Genomic DNA, 19,470 nt, shown 5'->3' on the forward strand with positions numbered 1-19,470 from the left:
TTGGGTGTGTTAGAGTAATACAAACAGTTAGACGCTGCCTACGAGAAAAGGTACTATTTCCTTCAGTATGGATACAAAATCCAACATGGCGGCCATCACAAAACGAAATGCTTTCTAAATTTAAAATTCTTGTAAATAATTGCGTGAATCCCAGAATTTCTATAGATATGAATGTAAAACAGTCTTGATTCTTGGTTAAAAGCAAAAAAAGGGCAGTTTTCATTCAATTTACGTCAATATTTCAAGCTAAAGTTAGGCAAATTTTTTTCAATTCATTTAATTGTATTTGCAACTTTTTAAAGTGCATGCTTGGTGCTATTTTATATAATAATCACCTTGAATCCTCCTGCCTGCTTGTATGCCCTAAAACTTTCACCCTGTTTCCACCTAAATCCGGCGTTAGAATGCAGCGTTTATTTGAGTTTATCTTAGTGAAAGCTGCCAAGACGCTACGCCTGGCCCGGCCCCCTATGGGAAGCCGTAGCGCAATGTCTGTGCGAGCAGTCTCGTCAACTGATAGTGAAGTCTTATATGTGTAGTTTGTATACTATATGATTCCTACATTATCATTTTCATACCTGCGGTGTTTGTGTTTCTTCCAGCACGAGCTGGAGAACATCGAGCCTTCTCAGGGCCTGACGCTGGACGCCTCGGTGGCCTTCCTGCAGCGCCTGGTCAGCCTGGCGGACATCTTGGTCTTCGCCAGCTCGCTCAACTTCACCGAAATCGAGGCCGAGAAGAACATGTCGTCGGGGGGCATCCTGCGGCAGTGCCTCCGCCTAGGTACCGTCGCCTCCTCGCGTTCTGTTTCTTTCTCTGTGAAAAATTGCCTTTGTGCGTATTCTCTCGACTCTCCTTCCCTTATCTTGTTATTATAACCCCCACCGCATGGCAAGGGTCGTAAAACGCTCGCTATCGTGATGTAGTGATTTAGCCGTAATGGCCTCGGCTGTGCTAGGAGAGCGAATGCCCCACAGGCAATTTTCATACCTTTTATTTCAGGCTGTTAAATATGTACGAGCAATACAGTCAACATAAGCACATTATATAGACGTGCTGAGCTGCAACACAATTTCAATCGTTAACCCTGTTTAGAAAGGCTGGAAATGCTCACCTATGTGAACAAGTCATTTTGAATATTTTAAAATTATGAACAGGTTTTGGATTTTAAAATCCTAGTGAATAAACTAGAAAAATCACACTATAAATGGCCACTTAAAACCACAATAGCAGACTTTCTATGTCTTTTCCGGCATGGCTTCTTGAGACGTTTTGGTGGGTCTACTCTTGATGGACTTGCTTACCAAAATTCATGTTGCTAAGTAAGACTGGTTTTAAGTAGGGCTGTCAAACGATTAAAATTTTTAATCGAGTTAATTACAGCCTAATAATTAATCGTAATTAATCGCAATTCAAACCATCTATAAAATACGCCATATTTTTCTGTAAATTATTGTTGGAATGGATAGATAAGATGGATATATACATTCAACATACGGTACATAAGTACTGTATTTGTTTATTATAACAATAAATCAACAAGATGGCATTAGCATTATTAACATTCTGTTAAAGCGATCCATGGATAGAAAGACTTGTAGCTCTTAAAAGATGAATATTAGTACAAGTTATAGAAATTTTATATTAAAACCCCTCTTAATGTTTTTGTTTTAAAATTTGTAAAATTTTCAAACAAAAAATAAACTACAAGCCCGCCATTGTTGATGACAATAATTACACAATGCTCATGGGTGCTTAAGCCCATAAAATCAGTCGCACCCAAGCGCCAGCAGAGGGCGACAAAATTCCAAAAAACACAAGTAACAAGTTGGCATTGCACTGTGCTGTCATTTTAATCTGTTTGAGCGGGGCATGTGCGTTAATTGCATCAAATATTTTAACGTGATTAATTAAAAAAATTAATTACCGCCCGCTAACACGATAATTTTGACAGCCCTAGTTTTAAGGGCTGAATTTTTAAAACATTCATGGTATGTCCAGAAAATAACCCCCCACCAAAAACTAGTCACTTAAAAACAACACTAGTGGACTTCCTGTGTCTTTCTGATCATGGCTTCTTGAGACTTTTTTGTGGGTCTAATCATGATAGACGTGCCTACCAAATTCGTAGATTAGACTGGCTTCAGAGGCTGAATTTTTAAGAAATTCCTGGGGAAAAAAAAAGTCTCTGAAATGATTACTTCATACCAAGATAGCAGACTTCCTGTGTCTTTTCAGGCATGGCTTCTTATGACTTTTTTGGTGGGTCTACTCTTGATAGACATGCCTACCAAAATTCATGTTGCTAAGTAAGACAGGTTTTAAGGGCTGAATTTTTAAAACATTCATGTGATGTCCAGAAAATGACGGGAAAAAAATAATGACTTTAATCCACAATAGCAGACTTCCTTTGTCTTTTCAGGAATGTCTTCTTGAGACTTTTTGGTGGGTCTACTCATGATAGACATGCCTGCCAAAATTCACGTTGCTAAGTAACACTGGTTTTAAGGGCTGAATTTTTAAAGCAGTCATGAGATGTCCAGAAAATGAGACTTAAAAAAGCCACTTCAAACCACAATAACAGACTTTTTGTGTATTTTCGGGCATGGCTTTTTGAGACTTTTTGGTGGGTCCACTCTTTATAGAAATGCCTACCAAAATTCATGTTGCTAAGTAAGACGGGTTTTAAGGGCTGAATTTGAAAACATTGATAGGATGTCCAGAAAACAACACTTAAAAAAAGCCACTTCAAACCACAACAGCAGACTTCCGGTGTCTTTTCAGGCATGGCTTCTTGACTTTTTGGTGGGTCTACTCTTGATAGACATGCCTACCAAAATTCTCGTTGCTAAGTAAGACGGGTTTTAAGGGCTGAATTATTGAATCATTCATGGGATGTCCAGTAAATGACACTTAAAAAAGCCACTTCAAACCACAATAGCAGACTTCCTGTGTCTTTGATCATGGCTTCTTCAGACTTTTTTGGGGAGTGTGCTCTTGATAGACATGCCTACCAAAATTCATGTTGCAAAGTAAGATGGTTTTTAAGGGCTGAATTTTTAAAACATTTATGGAAACTCTGGACAATTAGACACAAAAAACAGCTACTTCAAACCCCAATAGCAGTCTTCTGGTGTCTTTTCAGGCATGGCTTCTTGAGACTTTTTGGTGGGTCTACTCTTGATAGACATGCCTACCAAAATTCACGTTGCTGAGTAAGACGGGTTTTAAGGGCTGAATTTTTGAAACATTGATGGGATGTCCAGAAAATGACACTTAAAAAAGCCACTTCAAACCACAATAGCAGACTTCTTGTGTCTTTCTGTTCATGGCTTCTTGACTTTTTTTGTGGGTCTACTCTTGATAGACATGCCTACCAAATTTTGCATTGATAAGTAAGACTGGCTTCAGGGGCTGAATTTTTCAAATTTTGCTGCTAAGAAGTCTCTAACATGACCACTTCAAACCACAATAACAGACTTTCTGTGTCTTTCTGTTTGTGGCTTCTAAAGACTTTTTTGTGTGGGTATACTCTTGGTAGACATGCCTACCAAAATTCATGCTCCTAAATCAGACTGGGTGTAGGGGGTGAATTTTTAAAACATTTATGAAACTTCTGGAAAATTGCACTAAAATTTGGCTACCTTAAACCACATTAGCAGACCTTCATTATCTTTCTGGACTGGCTTCTTAAGAGTTTTTTTGTGGGTCTACTCCTGGGAGAAACGCCTACCACATAAGCAGATTTTAAGGAGGGGCCGGGCCGCCCCTGGTGACCAAAAAGTGTCACTGCATGAAATTGACTTACCTATATATATGAAAGTTGTAAAGCAATAAAACTGCAACAAAAATGAATTACATGAAAAAAAAATTTTTTTTTTATAATGGGTCAAAATTATTTTTCGAACAGATCATGTGACTAGCACCTTAGACGGTCATTTGCTTTGTATATAATTTTAATTCAAGGAGGGCAATTTTATTTTTCAAATGATTTTTTTTCTTTGACTGAAAATATTTTTTTGGATTGAAGCAACATGACATGTAGACAAGAGTTGACACAGTGGCTGAAAATGGCAAAACTTCACTTGAGCTCTTGCCCCCTCAAAAAAAACAAAAAAAACAACAACTTTTACTTACTTTTTTATAGCAATTAATTTTGTTCTTGCTCTAATCTTAAGCAACCCCAGCTGGGGCTGTGGGTAGTCTATAAACGTCTATATATTTTAATCTTAAAATATTTTTTTCTTAATTTTTTTATTTTAACATTATATTCATGTTCTAGTTTGCAAATATTTTCTGCCAAAAAAAAAAAAAAAATCCATACCTCTCAAAACAACACATTTTGGAACCATAATTGCAATACCGTGATACCGTGAAACCGCGGTATTTTTGCCCACGGTTATCGTACCATCAAAATTTCATACCGGCACATGCCTAGGTGGTACTTGCTTTGGGTGCTTATTTGAATATTTATTTGTTTATAAACGTCAAGATGCTGCTGGAAAATTACACTAAAATGGCTATTTTAAACCTCAATGCAAAAGCGGCTAGCCTAGCTTGCTTAATAAGTGGGACTGAGCTAATTTAGAGAGTTGCACAGAGACAGTCTACTTCACGAAACAAATAGTTAAGCAAGTGAGGTTTAGGAGGGCACATACACATTATTTGTTACCTCTGCGTAGGAGCTGCAGGCAGGAGCGTGAATGGAAGCTATTGTGCTGCGGCGTATTTCAACGTTTGGCGGACAGGGGGCTATGGTGCTTGGAGGGGTACACGCATGACTAATATAATGATGATCATGACTTAATAACCTACTAATAATAACTACGACCCCTGCCGTCAACGGCAGTGAACAGGTTAAGTTGGCGAAGGTTGCATTTTCACTCCCAAAAAGCAACAAGCCAGCGTTCAAAAATCCGCATTTGTTATGAAATGAATATTTGATGAGGTATGCGCTTCCCATTCAAGGCACCTAATCTGATTTAGCCCGAGTGTAACAAGGTTTTAGCGTCTACTACCCTTCCTCCACCCCGTCTCCTTTTTACAAATGGCCGTATGAGAGAGTGGTCTTAATGGAAAAAGCCGGGCCATTTCCAGATGGAATAATTCCCTCCTTGGCTTTCCAAATGGCCGAGATTTGTCAGTTGTCAAGCGGCGCGAGCGGGGGTCGCCGATTACAGCGGACGACGCCAGATGACACCGGATTACAAGTGCGGCGGACGTGAAGTGAAGTTGTAAGATGTTATTTGCCGCAGCGGAGGGGAAAGTGTCTCGGCGACTCGGAGTGAGTGCGTGTGATTAGTGTGATTCAAGAGCGCGACGGGTGACCTTGGGGCAGAACCCGACTGAACCTGTCGCCGCCGTCCTGTCAAACACATGCTCGTTCGTACGGGCGATTGTATTGCTTAATTTGCTGCTGCTACACTAGAAAAAAAATGCAGCAGGGCCGAGAACCAAAAGTAGCATTTGCCATGTGGCAAAATGGATTTTGCCATGTGGCAAAATTGATTTTGCAATGTGGCTTTTTTTTCGCTATATGGCTTTTTTTTTTTTTTTTGCCATGTGGCAAAATTGATTTTGCCATGTGGCTTTTTTTTTTTTTTTTTTTGCAACGTGGCAAAATGGATTTTGCCATGTGGCATTTTTAAAAATTTTTTATTTTTATTTTTAAAATTTTTTTTGGTATCTGCATTGCCATCAATGGCATAGCCTTAATTGTATGGTCAAAATTCACAGCTAAACATGTTTTTCTGCCATTTAAAATGAATGGAAAATTTGGACGCGCATAGCCGTCAATGGCATAGCCTGACTTGGTTGCCACTTGAATGTCAATACGCTCTAATGTAAAGTGTATGGTCAAAATTCACAGCTACACAGGTTTTTCTGCCATTTAAAATGGATGGGAAATTTGGACGCGCATGACCGTCAATGGCATGGATGTGCATGGCCTGGAAAACTGCCATATTCCCCCCCAAAAATGACACAAATCAAAGTCCATTTTTCCACATACCCAAAAAAAATGGCACATGCCAAATTTTTTTTAATGATTTATAAATATAAATATAATTCAATATATATTTAGAATATTTCAATATTTTGAATACTTTAAAAAATATTTTATTTATATGGTTATAATTTATTGTTTTAATTAGTTATTTATATAATTATACAACTTTATCCATATCTTATTTTTTATTTTTCATTATTTTAAGTTTTTTTACCTTTAATTCAATAATATTTTAATCTTGATATATTCAATTAAAAATATAAATATAATTTAACATATATTTAAAATATATATATAATTTAATAATTCATTGTATTTTTTGTGTATTTTTTAGAATTTATTTTGTTATAATTATTATTTTATTATTTTTATTTATTCGTTTTATTATATATTGATATTTGTATTTAATTATTCATATAATTATATCTTTATCCATTTTTATTATTTTCCACAATTTTTAAAAAATTTAATATTTTAATATTGATATATTTAATTTCATAATTCATAAATATAATTTAATAACAATAAAACATAAATGAATTTTATCTTTGTATATATTTTTTATATTTTGTTGTAATTTATGATATTATTTTTAAAAATTTTATTTATTTCATGATTTTTATTTATATTTGTATTATTTAGTTATTTATATAATTATATAACGTTATCCTTGTTTTCTGTCTTTGTAGTGTGTGCCGTGGCGGTGAGAAACTGCCTGGAGTGTCAGCAGTTTCACTTGAAGCTCAGCAAAGAAGTCAACGCGGCCGTTCCTGGCAAATCTGTTTCGGCGCAGGCAAGTCATACCGGTCTTCTCCTACTCTGCCCTTTCTTCCCCATTGACCAGGCGTTATTGTATTAGCTCACAGCTTATTGTATTACCCCTGACCATGGTCGTTGTTGTTTTGTTACCAGCGACTTCCAGTAAAAGTCACGCTGTTCTTTCCCTGAACCGCCGCCGTCTGAGCGTGTGTGTGTGTTAGAGCTCATTCATAATGCAGCCGCTCTATAGAAAAGCCATTACGTTAAGGACGCCGGAGGAAACCTAAGCCCCTCCTCAAGTGTGTTTGTCTTGTTAAACAAATCAAATGTCTCTTTGTTTGCCGCAGAGTCCTGTGGACGCGGTGACGGGCGGGTTGTCTCCTGTACGTGACTTTGAAAGGCTGCTGCAGGACATGGACATCAATCGCCTGAGGGCTGTTGTCTTCCGGGATATTGTGAGTTGTGAAAATGGCTTTCTGCCAAGTGGTACAGTTCAATTAAATATGTAAATCTATTTGACTTTTTCAAAAAGATAATCAGACACAACCAAGATAGTTTCTTGAATATGAAATAGATTTCCCCCCGCCATTATTAGTGCCTCGATTCCTTAGATGGAAACGGGAAAAGAAGCAGGACAATGAAGGTGGGTGGAGGGCTAATATTTGGGCCTGATTACTTAGATGGAAAAAGGAAATAAAGATGGTGAGGGAAAGAGACAATAATAATGTCTTTATTCCCTTGGTGGAAAAGGGAAAAGAAGAGAGGGGGAATTGGGGGAACAAACAAAAATATTTGTGCTTTAGATGCCTTAGATTCCTTAGATGGAAAAAGGAACTCAAGATGACGGGTGAGGGAGAGAAACAAAAATATCAATGCCCTGACTCCTTAGGTGGAAAAGGGAAAATGAGAGGGTTAATGAAGGGAGGAAGCTAATATTTGGGCCTGATTACTTAGATTGTAAAAAGAAATAAAGATGGGCGGGAGAAAGAGAAAAAAATACTGATGTCTTGATTTCGTTGGTGGAAAAGGGAGAACAAGAGGACCAAATAAGGGGGAGAGGCTAATATTTTGGCCTGATTACTTAGATGGAAAAGGGAAATAAAGATGGGTGAGGGAAAGAGACAAGAATATTGATGTCTTCATTCCCTAGGCGGAACAGGGAAAAATAGATGACGGGGAAAAAAACAAAAACATCTGCATCTTGGATGTAAAAAATATTGACGTCTCGATTCCCTTCGTGGAAAACGGAAAGTAAAGTGGATAAGGGGAAAAAAACAAAAGTTACTGTACCTTACATGCCTTAGATTCCTTAGATGGAAAAGGGAATTAAATATGGGCAAGCTAAAGCAAGCTAAAGAGAAAATAATATAGATGCCTTGATTTCGTAGGTGCAAAAGGGAAAACAAAAGGATTGTTTAAGGGAGGGAGGCTAATATTTTGGTCTGATTACTGAGATGGAAAAGGGAAATAAAGATGGGCGAGGGAAAGAGACATGAATATTGATGTCTTCATTCCCTAGGTGGAACAGGGAAAAATGGATGACGCGGAAAAAAACGAAAACATCTGTATCTTGGATGCCTTAGATTCCGTAGATGGAAAAAGGATTTAAAGATGGGTGAGGGAAAGAGACAAATGTATTGATGCCTTGGGGGCTTGTTTGGGCCTGATTACTGAGATGATAAAAGGAAATAAAGATGGGTGAGGGAAAGAGAAAAACATTTTGGTCTTGAGTCCCTTGGTGGAAAAGGGAAAATATCTGTACCTTAGATGCCTTAGATTCTGTAGATGGAAAAAGGATTTAAAGATGGGTGAGGGAAAGAGACAAACGTATTGATGCCTTGATTTCATAGGTGGAAAAGGGAAAATAAGAGGATTAGTGAAGACGGGACAATGTTTGGGCGTGATTACTGAGATGATAAAAGGAAATAAAGATGGGTGAGGGAAAGAGAAAAAATTTTTGGTCTTGAGTCCCTTGGTGGAAAAGGGAAAAATATCTGTACCTTAGATGCCTTGGATTCCGTAGATGGAAAAGGGATTTAAAGATGGGCGAGGTAAAGAAACGAAAGTTTTGATCCTTTGATGTCGTAGGTGGAAAACGTAAAACTAAAGGATTCATGAAGTGGGGAAGCTATTGTTTGGGCCTGTATACTGATATGAAAAAAGGAAATAAAGATGGGTGAGGGAAAAATAAGATGAGAAAAATATTGATGTCTTGATTCCCTTGGTGGAAAAGGGAAAATAAGGTGGAAGATTAAGGGAAAAAAACAAAAATATCTGTACCTTAGATGCCTTAGATTCCTTAGATGGAAAAAGGAATTAAAGATGGGTGAGAGAAAGAGAGAAAAGTATGGATGCCTTGATTTTGTTGGTGAAAAAGGGAAAACATGAGCATTAATTAAGGGGGGGGGGGGGGGGGTAATATTTTGGCCTGATTACTCAGATGCAAATAAATATGTAAAAAAAATATTGATGTCTCGATTCCCTAGGTGAAAAAGGGAAAACGAGGATGAATGGGGGTGATATTTGGGCCTGATAACTTAGATGGAAAAGGGGAATTAAAGATGAGGATGAAAAAAAGACATAAAAACAATCACTTCTTGACTCCTTAGGTGGAAACGAGGGTGGGTGGGGGGGGCAAAACGAATAAATGTGTGCCTTGGATGCCTTGGATTCATTGGATGGAAAAAGGAAAATTAAAACGGTGGGTGAGAAGGAGAAACAAAAATGTCAATGCTCTAATTCCTTAGGTGAAAATGGTAAAACCAGAGGGTAGATAAGTGTTTAAAATGTTGTACATGTTGTTTAGTGTGTTGGTTTTGTTTCAGGAGGACAGTAAGCAGGCTCAGTTCCTGGCTCTGGCCGTGGTCTACTTCATCTCTGTCCTCATGGTGTCCAAGTACCGAGACATCCTGGAACCGCACAACGACAACAAGCACCCTCGGCGATCGCAGTCGTCCAAGAGCGCGGGTGAGGAAGCCTAACCCAACTTTGAACATCTTGACATCTCATTGGATGATTGTCTTCTGAATAGACAGCGGCGCCCTGTCCGCCGGGCCCGAGGTGGAAAATGGCGTCTCTTTCCGCCGTTTTGATTCCGGCATCGGTGACGAGCAAGGCTCGGCGGCGGCGGCCGGGGAGGCTGAGTCGTCCCCCTCCGGCGGCGCGGCGGCACACGGCCCCGACGCTGTCTCAGAAGCCCTGTCCACCCTCTCATCTGAGGTCAGGCCCGCCGACGGCAAGGGCAAGAACGTCAAGGACATCCTGCGCAGCCTGGTCAGCGCGCCGGCCGACGACCTGACGGTGGATCCAGGCCTGCTGCCGCCCGCTTTTCTTGGAGGGGCAGTGGGCGTGGGGGACATTCCCAGGGATTCCCCGCTGATCCGATCTTTCGATAGGTGAGTGCGTCTCTTCAAATGAGTATTTTGGTATGGTCACAATCAGTTTTTGTTGTGAACGTCCCGGTTCCCTTAGATGGAAAAGGGAAAACAAGGGTGGATGAGGGAAAAAATACAACTCTATGCTCTGCTAGTGGGGGCACAGTGTGGAATTTGGGAATATAATCTCAGCACATTAGCATTAAAAAAATACTTGATATCAGAATTTGAAGAGGGATTTAGATCATGGTATCAAACTGGTGACCTGGGGGCCAGATCTGGCCTGCTACATCATTTTGTGTGGGCCACAAAAGTAAATCATATTAGTGCTGCAACGATTAATCAATTAACTCGAGTATTCGATTAGAAAAAAATATTCAAATTTTGTTCCAGTTCCGTTGTATTGGTTTATTTTGAAAGTGTTTGCATGTAATTTTATTGATTTGGGTGGCAACAATGAATAGGATATAACTCATTTCTAATGGCTGAAACCAGCTGGTCCCTGTTAAGCTATGTAAACATTAGCCAAGTTTTTGTTTGAGCTTATGTTTTTCTAATGAATTCATGATTTAGTTTATAGGTATATTTAAGTTTTTTGTGGGAATATGTGTCTGAACCATTTGTTAAGAGCATTGTATTTAAAAAAAAACAAAAAACAAAAAAAAACTTAAGCATTTTATAGCATTTAAGCTAGCGGACATTTTATGTGTAAGTTAGCCAATTGTTCTTTTGTTGTACATAAATCCTCATTCGGGTTCACTTTCTGTTCATATTGGGTAACTTTCTGGTATTTTGGAGGCATTTCAGCGTCACTCACGGTAGATATCGGGTCACTTTCTGTTTATTTTCGGGCATTTCTGGCTCACTTCCTGTTCATATTGGGTCACTTCCTGTTGCTATTGGGTCACTTGGGTTGGAAATCAAGGAGCAGTACCTTCCTGTTGCAATCGGGTCACTTCCTGTTGATTTTAGGGCATTTCCGGGTCATTTCATGTTCATATTGGGTCACTTCCTGTTGATTTGTGGGAATTGAGGGGTCACTTCCTGCTGATTCTGAGGCATCTCAGACTTCCTGTAGATATCGAGTCACTTCCTCTTTATTTTGGGCAATTTGGGTTCACTTCCCCTTCATATTAGGTCACTTCCTGTGGATTTGGGGGGATGACAGCATCACTTCCAGTAGATATCGAATCACTTCCCGTTCATTTTGGGGCATTTCTGGTTCACTTCCTTTTCATATTGGGTCACTTCCTGTTGACATCGGGTCACTTGGCTTGGAAATCGGAAAGCAGTACCTGCCAGTAGATATCAAGTAACTTCCTGTTGATTATGGGGCATTTCCGGGTCATTTCCTGTTCATAATGGGTCACTTCCTGTTTATTTTGGAGTATTTCCGGTTAGAAACCTGTTTATATTGGTTCACTTGGGTTGCACATCAGAAAGCAGTACCTTCCTGTAGATATCAGGTCACTTCCTCTTGTTTTTGGGGGCATTTCTGGATCATTTCCTGTTCAAAATGGATCACTTCCTGTTGATTTGGAGGCATCTCGGACTTCCTTTAGAAATAGGGTCACTTCCTCTTCATTTTGAGCAATTCGGGTTCACTACCTGTTCATTTTGCGTCACTTCACGTTGATTTTGGGGTATTTCAAGGTCACTTCCTCTCAATTTTGGGGCATTTCCGGATCACTTCCTCTTTATATCGGGTCACTTCCTGTTGATATCGGGTCACTTGGGTTGGAAATCAGGAAGCAGTACCTACCTGTAGATATCTGGTCACTTCCTGTTGATTTTTGGGCATTTCATGGACCACTTCCTGTTCATATTGGGTCACTTACTGTTAATGTTGGATCACTTGGGTTGGAAATCAGGAAGCTGTACCTTCCTGTAGATATTGGGTCACTTCCTGTTGATTTGGGGGCATTTCATGATTACTTACTGTTCATATTTGGTGACTTCCTATTCATTTGGAGGTTTGTAGGGGTCACATCCTCTTTATTTTTTACAATTCTAGTCCACTTCCTGTTCATATTGGGTTACTTCCTGCTGATTTTGGGGTATTTCAAAGTCTCTACCTGTAGATATCGGGTCACTTCCTGTTGGTTTTGGGGCATTTATGGGCCATTTCCTGCTGATTTGAAGGGTCATTTCCTGTTCAAATTAGGTCACTTCCTGTTCATATTGGGTCCCTTGAGTTGAATATTAGAAAGCAGTACCTTCCTGTAGATATCGGGTCACTTCCTGTTGGTTTTGGGGCATTTCCAGGTTATTTCATGTTCATATTGGGTCACTTCCTGTTGATTTGTGGGCATTTAGGGGGTCATTTCCTGCTGATTCTGATGCATCTCAGACTTTCTGTAGATATCGAGTCACTTCATCTTTATTTTGGGCAATTCGGGTGTACTTCCCCTACATATTAGGTAACTTCCTGTGGATTTGGGGGCATTTCTGGTTCACTTCCTTTTCACATTGGGTCACTTCCTGTTGACATCGGGTCACTTGGGTTGTGAATCAGAAAGCTGTACCTTCCTGTCGGTATTGGGTCACTTCCTGTTGATTTTGGGGTATATCAAGGTAATTTTCTGTAGATATCTGGTCACTTCCTGTTTGTTTTGGGGCGTTTCTGGGTCACTTCCTTTTCATATTGGTGCAATTCCTTTTGACATCGGGTCACTTGAGTTGGAAATCAAAAAGCAGTACCTTGTAGATATCGGGTCACTTCCTGTTGATTTGGGTCACTTGCTGTTGATATGGGGAAATTTGGGGGTCACTTCCTGTTTTGTGGCATCTTGGACTTTCTGGAGCTATTGGGTGACTTCCTCTTTATTTTAGGCAGTTAAAGTTCACTTCCTGTTGATTTTGGGGCTTTTTAAGGTCACTTCCTATAGCTATCGGGTCACTTTCAGTTTATTTTGTGGCATTTCTGTTTTTTTTCCTGTTCATATTGGGTCACCTCCTGTTGTTATTTGGTCACCTGGGTTGGAAATCAGGAAGCAGTCACTTCCTGTTGATATCGGGTCAACACTTACTGTTCATAGTGGGTCGCTTCTTGTTGATTTGGAGGCATCTGGGACTTCCTGTAGATGTCGGATCACTTCCTCTTTATTTTGGCCAATTCGGGTTAACTTCTTGTTTTGGGGGCATTTCTGGGTCATTTCCTGTTGACTTTGGGGCATTTCAGGGCCACTTACTGTTCATATCGGATCACTTCCAATTGATATCGGGCCACTTGGGTTGAAAATCAGAAAGCAGCACCTTCCTGTTCATATTGTGTCACTTCCTGTTAATCTGGCAGCATTTAGGGGTCACTTCCTCTTGATATTGCGTCACTTGGGTTGGAAATCAATAGGAGTGAATTAGAGCTGTCCTGCCTAGTCGAAGTTGTCATCGTCATCGATGACGGGCAAAACATACCGTCGACGGGTAATGATGGGTTAAAAAAAATTACATGCGGATAAAATTTAGAATGGCAGGCGCTCGCGATACAAGCGGTTGTTACTGGCACCCCCAAGGGGGCCGCTGTTATTTCAATGTGACCGGCGTTGTCAGATTGAGCAAAGAGGAAGAAAGTGGGCGAGCGAGCGAGAGAGTTGGAAAAGTGAGCGTGTAGCGCCGAGTTGAGTGACTTCATCCCCCGCGTTTTTGTTTTGGTCAATAAAAGTATCCTTAAAGAGCCATCCGACGCCTCTCGGTGTTTTTATGCACGCCGCCGCCTTCCCGAGGAGGAAATCGGACGAACCCAGACGAACCGCCGACGACGAGCCAAGTGAATCGCCAGTGAGGAGTTGAAAACGCCGCCAATTTCCAAAAAGGGCAGAGATGGTAACACGTGAAAGCGGCATAAAGCCAAAAAAGCGGACCAGAATAGCCAGAGCCTGGAATTATATCAAGGAAAATATGGAGGGTGTGTACTCTTTGCTAAGCTGAGCTCGCATACCACGGTAGCACGTCGGCTATAAACGAACACTTGAAGCGCCGTCACCCAAGTATAATTTGCGAAGACAACAAGAAACAACAAGCTAGCGGATTGTAAGTCCATACAACTCTCTAACGATTTTTTAAATGGAAGTTGCCTTTATGTGCGTTGTATCAATGCGCATTTTTATTTAATAAAATGATTAATATAATTATATATTTTTAAATTTATTAGGATCATGAAAGCTCCCACTTAGGGAAAATATATACATATATCCTGTATATACATAATATAATAAAAAATATATATGGAAACACCACTGGCCTGCTTACTGTAATCCATGACTGCACTAATGTTATTTAATATTATAAAGTTTTACATATAGTAGTATACTATAAAATTAATACTATATACTTAATTTTTGTTACTGTGGGTATGTGTGCCTTTCATTCAAAATAATTGTGGTAATATTTCAGTGTGCGCGCTGCGTTATCTTCAGTTAAAACAAACAAAAGTTGAACAGTTTTTCCCCTCCCCAAAAAATGCGGAATGCACACCGGAAAGAGCATCTGAACTCACACAAAGTATTCTGAAAATGATTGTCCGGGACATTGCAATTCATTTTAACATTTAGAACAATATAGACAATGACATACAGCAAAAAGAGTACCGTAAGAATTGTTTTGACTCCTGTTAAAAAGGTGAAGTCAGTGTTTCCGTTTACATTTTTTGCAGCAGTTAATGCCAGCAGCATTTGACTTCATTGTTTGCGATTTATTATTGATATTTATGTTATTTATTTATACTTTAATAAAGAATTTAGGTGTTCCAAAATGTTTTTTTGTGAATTAATAAGCTTTAAACAAATATTTCATTATTAAATTAGTAAAAAAAAAAATATTAGATTAGTCGACTAATCGTAAAAATAGTCGGCTGACTAATCGGGAGGAAATTAGTCGTTTGGGACAGCCCTAGTGTGAATGGAGGTTTTTGCACCCTTGAAATGAATGGCAAATAGGGCCAATGGAAATGAACAGGAACTTTTGCCCATTCAAAATGAATGGGTATGTTTTTGGCTAAACCGTAGGAAAAAAAAAATAGAACAGAACTTTTGTGCCACTTAGTGTCCTGAATTTTTTTGTGTAAAAATGATGTGATTTGGTACCTTTTCACTCATATCTCAAATCGCTACAATTCCGTTAAACAGTCATGAACACTCCTCAAACTCCTAAGTGGAGGTTCCTCTGTATTCCTCTCGTCCAAGCGCGGGCCTCTCCGGCCCATCTGCCTTATCGTGCGTGTTTGCGTTTAAGCCCCCGTCGGAGGTGTCTGGCTGTGAACCGGCGCTGGCGCGTGTTGCGCGAGGAGCTGTCGCTCTGTGATTTCCAGCGCTCCTGACGTGCCGGCCTTTCAAGCGGCCAGCGCGCTCAGCGGGCAGGAGCCAGTCTAATCCCTCTGATATGAGGAGCGCCCGCAGACCTGACAAAGCATTCCTCAGATAAACGCGCGAGATGCCGCGGAATTCCCGTCGTCGGTCGGGGGTTAGTTAGAGTCGCCGACCGACTCTCTTCTTCAAAACGCCAGAAGCCGGACTTGGCTCGTCTCCACCCGCCGAGGGGTCCAAATGGAAACCAGACCCGAGGAACGTCTTCTCTCACCTGGGCCTGTCTGCGGATACGCAGTTTAGTGCTAGTCGTCCCTGGATTCAAAAGGGTTTTTGTTTGTTTGAGTTTGATTTCATTTTCCGACATCAAAATCAACAACGAAAGGCAAAATTATTTGCAGTAGATTTACAGAAAGAAGAAGAAAGAAAGAATTTGGTGAAATTGTGACGGTAGCTTTGCTGTGATGTTTGGAATGTCAGGGCACATCCTGTTGATTTTAAGGCATCTTGAACTTCTTGTAGGTAATAGGTCACTTCCTGTTGATTTGTGATGTTTCGGGGTCACTTCCTGTTGTTACGTCCCAAGGACGGCTCGCGAAGGGCGTAACATAAAACAAGCCACACAAATATACGAGTGGACAGAAATTTATTTACACAACAATCAAACTCACAATGAATATGTACAGAATGCCGACGAAGCGTGACTTCAGGGTAAGCCCAGGCCAAAACAACAAACAAAAGGAACTACACTTAAACCCCACCCGCTAACTAAACCCTGATCATGTAAAAGGAACAAAGAAAAGACAGCTTCTAACCTAACTTCCTACTGTATACAAAACAGGAGAAAACGGGTTGAACAGAAATGGCGACTTACTTGCTTCAGTGCTTTTGTTTACAGTGGTGAACAAAAACGATCCAATAACGAATAAACACAAAAGACCTCACCGAAAAAGTGGGAGTGTATCAAACTAGCTATCAAATGCACACAAGAGTGAATGGCGAGCAAACAGCTGGCGAGGAGGACCGCGGCAGAATGCTGTCAAATGTGACCTCATAGAGCGTTGACAGCGGCAGGTTTATGAAGCTTGGCGCCTTTTTCTTGGCCAATCAGCAGCGGCGACGTCGTCGGTCCGTCCTGCATCGATCAGCTTTCGTCACAGTGGGAGGAGAAGCAGCCAGCTGGTGGAGGCGACGATCAGCTGACTGGAAGAACCTCAGAAAATTAACTATTACAGGGCCGTCACACTGTTGATATCAGGTCACTTTCTATTGATTTGGGGGCATATTGGGTCACTTCCTGTTGATTTGGGGGCATTTCAGGCTTGTAATAATAAATTGTAATAAATAATAGTAAATGCAGTGGGGTAGGCGGTAAGTCCCCAGGGACCACCTTGGATCTCGGGTGACGATGGCTCCTATGCTGGGCTGCTCAGCAACCCCACTCGTCTGCGTGGACGGCATGTGTTTGGAAGGGCTGGCGCGCGGCTGTATGTGATTGGGCACGCTCGGTTGGGGGGCCGCGGTGCCAGGATTGGCGATGGGGCGACGTAGGGTCGGTTGCCGACGGGCTTACATTCACAAGGATTGGCGTACCGCACGCAGGCTATTTTTAGACCGTGACGTCGCATCGTAAAGCGGAAGTAAAACATTATAGACCCGCCCTCGCATAGACACAACGCAATTAGTGCTACTTTTCGCCGGTAATCTTTCAAAAACGAACGTGCCGATCACGCATTGCTTTTTTGGAACTTGTAGAAACGACTCTAGACATTACAACCATGAAGGATGTTTTCTTCATACGTTTCCGGAAACCAAAAACTCGGGAGGAAAAAATGTGAAGACCGAATCAACTTGCGCGGACTTTAACACCGGCTCGGCGAATCCATTTACGTTTCATATGCAGTAAACATTATGGTGGGTTGGCATGGTCCTTTAGAGAACAAAGAGGTAAGGCATTTTTATATTTTTAACTTATTTTTTTTAGCGTAACGTTGTGCCCAACTGCGAGCCATTTGCTGTCGTGTTGTGGCAATTGGGGTTCGTGCTTTTGCCAATTTGCCGTCCCGCTTTAGGAATTGGGGATCGTGTTGTGGCATTTTGCATTCAGGCTTTTTTTCTTTTGCAAAGCGTTTGCAATTTTTGTGTTTTTTTTTTCTTTTTGCAGAGTGTTTGGACTTTGCATTTCGCCTGACACCTCTCGACCACCGTAATATCGGGTCACTTGGGTTGGAACTCAGAGAACAGTCCACTTTCCTGTAGATATTGGGTCACTTCCTGTTTACAATAGGTTCACTTGGGTTGGAAATAAGAAATCAGTACCTTCCTGTAGATATCGCGTCTCTTCCAATTGATTTTGGTGCATTTCAGGGTCACTTACTGTTCATATTGTATCACTTCCTGTTGATTTGGTGGCATTTAGATTCACTTTGTGTTGAAATTGAGTCACTTTGGTTATAAATCAATTGATATTAATGGTTTTTGTGCTATTGAAATGAATGGCAAATATGGCCACTGGAAATGAATGGGAAATTTTGCCCATTTGAAATGAATGGGTATGTTTTTGGCAAATTTTGGCTGAACCACACATTTTTAGCAAAAATTGAATAGAACTTTTGTGCCACTTTGTGCCCTGTTTTTTTTTTTTGCGTATAAATGACAACAATTATACGACAAGTAGTTTTGAAATACAGTGGGGGAAATAAGTATTTAGTCAACCACTAATTGTGCAGGTTTTCCCACTTGAAAACGTTAGAGAGGCCTGTAATTGTCAACATGGGTAAACCTCAACCATGAGAGACAGAATGTGGAAAAAGAATCCAGAAAATCACATTGTTTGGATTTTTTTAAAGAATTTATTTGCAAATCATGGTGGAAAATAAGTATTTGGTCAATACCAAAAGTTCATCTCAATACTTTGTTATGTACCCTTTGTTGGCAATAACGTTTTCTGTAACTCTTCACAAGCTTTTCACACACTGTTGCTGGTATTTTGGCCCATTCCTCCATGCAGATCTCCCCTAGAGCAGTGATGTTTTGGGGCTGTCGTTGGGCAACACGGACTTTCAACTCCCTCCACAGATTTTCTATGGGGTTGAGATCTGGAGACTGGCTAGGCAACTCCAGGACCTTGAAATGCTTCTTACGAAGCCACTCCTTTGCTGCCCTGGTTGTGTGTTTGGGATGATTGTCATGCTGAAAGACCCAGCCACGTCTCATCTTCCACGGCCTTGCTGATGGAAGGAGATTTTCACTCAAAATCTCTCAATACATGGCCCCATTCATTCTTTCCTTTACACAGATTAGTCGTCCTGGTCTTTTGCAAAAATACAGCCCCAAAGCATGATATTTCCACCCCCATGCTTCACATTGGATATGGTGCAACTCAGTATTCTTTTTCCTCCAAACACGAGAACCTGTGTTTCTACCAAAAAGTCCTATTTTGGTTTCATCTGACCATAACACATTCTCCCAGTCCTCTTCTGGATCATCCAAATGCTATCTAGCGTACCGCAGATGGGCCTGGATGTGTACTTTCTTCAGCGGCGGCGACACGTCTGGCAGTGCAGGATTTGAGTCCCTGGCGGTGCGTTGTGTTACTCTCTGTAGGTCATTCACTCGACCCACCCCCCGTTTGGTTCTGGGATTTTTGCTCACCGTCCTTGTTATCATTTTGACGCCACGGGGTCAGGAGGGAGTTGGAAGTGCCCCAAAACATCACTGCTCTAGAGGAGATCATCATGGAGAAATGGGCCAAAATACCAGCAACAGTGTGTGAAAAGCAGTGTTGTTAATAACGGCGTTACAATATAACGGCGTTACTAACGGTGTTATTTTTTTCAGTAGTGGGTAATCTAATTAATTACTTTTCTCATCTTGGCAACGCCGTTACCGTTACTGAGGACGGAAAGGCATGCGTTACTATATTGGTCGAAAAGTCTGAGGGAGACGGACTCACCGAGACGACAGAGCAGAGCAGGAGTAGGGAGGAGGCAAGAAAGTTGTGACGCCGAGCAAACGCGATGCTAGGTAG

The 19,470-nt window shown here is 40.8% G+C and overlaps 1 protein-coding gene across 7 annotated transcripts in view; it reads left to right on the forward strand.

Annotated features, from left to right (window-relative positions):
- lrba (LPS-responsive vesicle trafficking, beach and anchor containing) overlaps positions 1–19,470 on the forward strand; it is a 442,809-nt gene that overhangs the window by 103,615 nt on the left and 319,724 nt on the right. For 6 of the 7 annotated variants that reach the window (XM_057842680.1, XM_057842682.1, XM_057842684.1 and 3 more), the window contains exons 25-29: positions 603–783; positions 6,697–6,800; positions 7,114–7,221; positions 9,592–9,733; positions 9,798–10,161. In XM_057842680.1, coding sequence (XP_057698663.1) covers positions 603–783; positions 6,697–6,800; positions 7,114–7,221; positions 9,592–9,733; positions 9,798–10,161 — 899 coding nt within the window. The remainder of the gene's footprint in view (positions 1–602; positions 784–6,696; positions 6,801–7,113; positions 7,222–9,591; positions 9,734–9,797; positions 10,162–19,470) is intronic. The other variant, XM_057842681.1, reaches the window with a different exon arrangement.

The sequence above is a fragment of the Corythoichthys intestinalis genome, chromosome 8 (assembly GCF_030265065.1).
Source record: "Corythoichthys intestinalis isolate RoL2023-P3 chromosome 8, ASM3026506v1, whole genome shotgun sequence".
In the NCBI taxonomy this organism is placed as follows: domain Eukaryota; kingdom Metazoa; phylum Chordata; class Actinopteri; order Syngnathiformes; family Syngnathidae; genus Corythoichthys; species Corythoichthys intestinalis.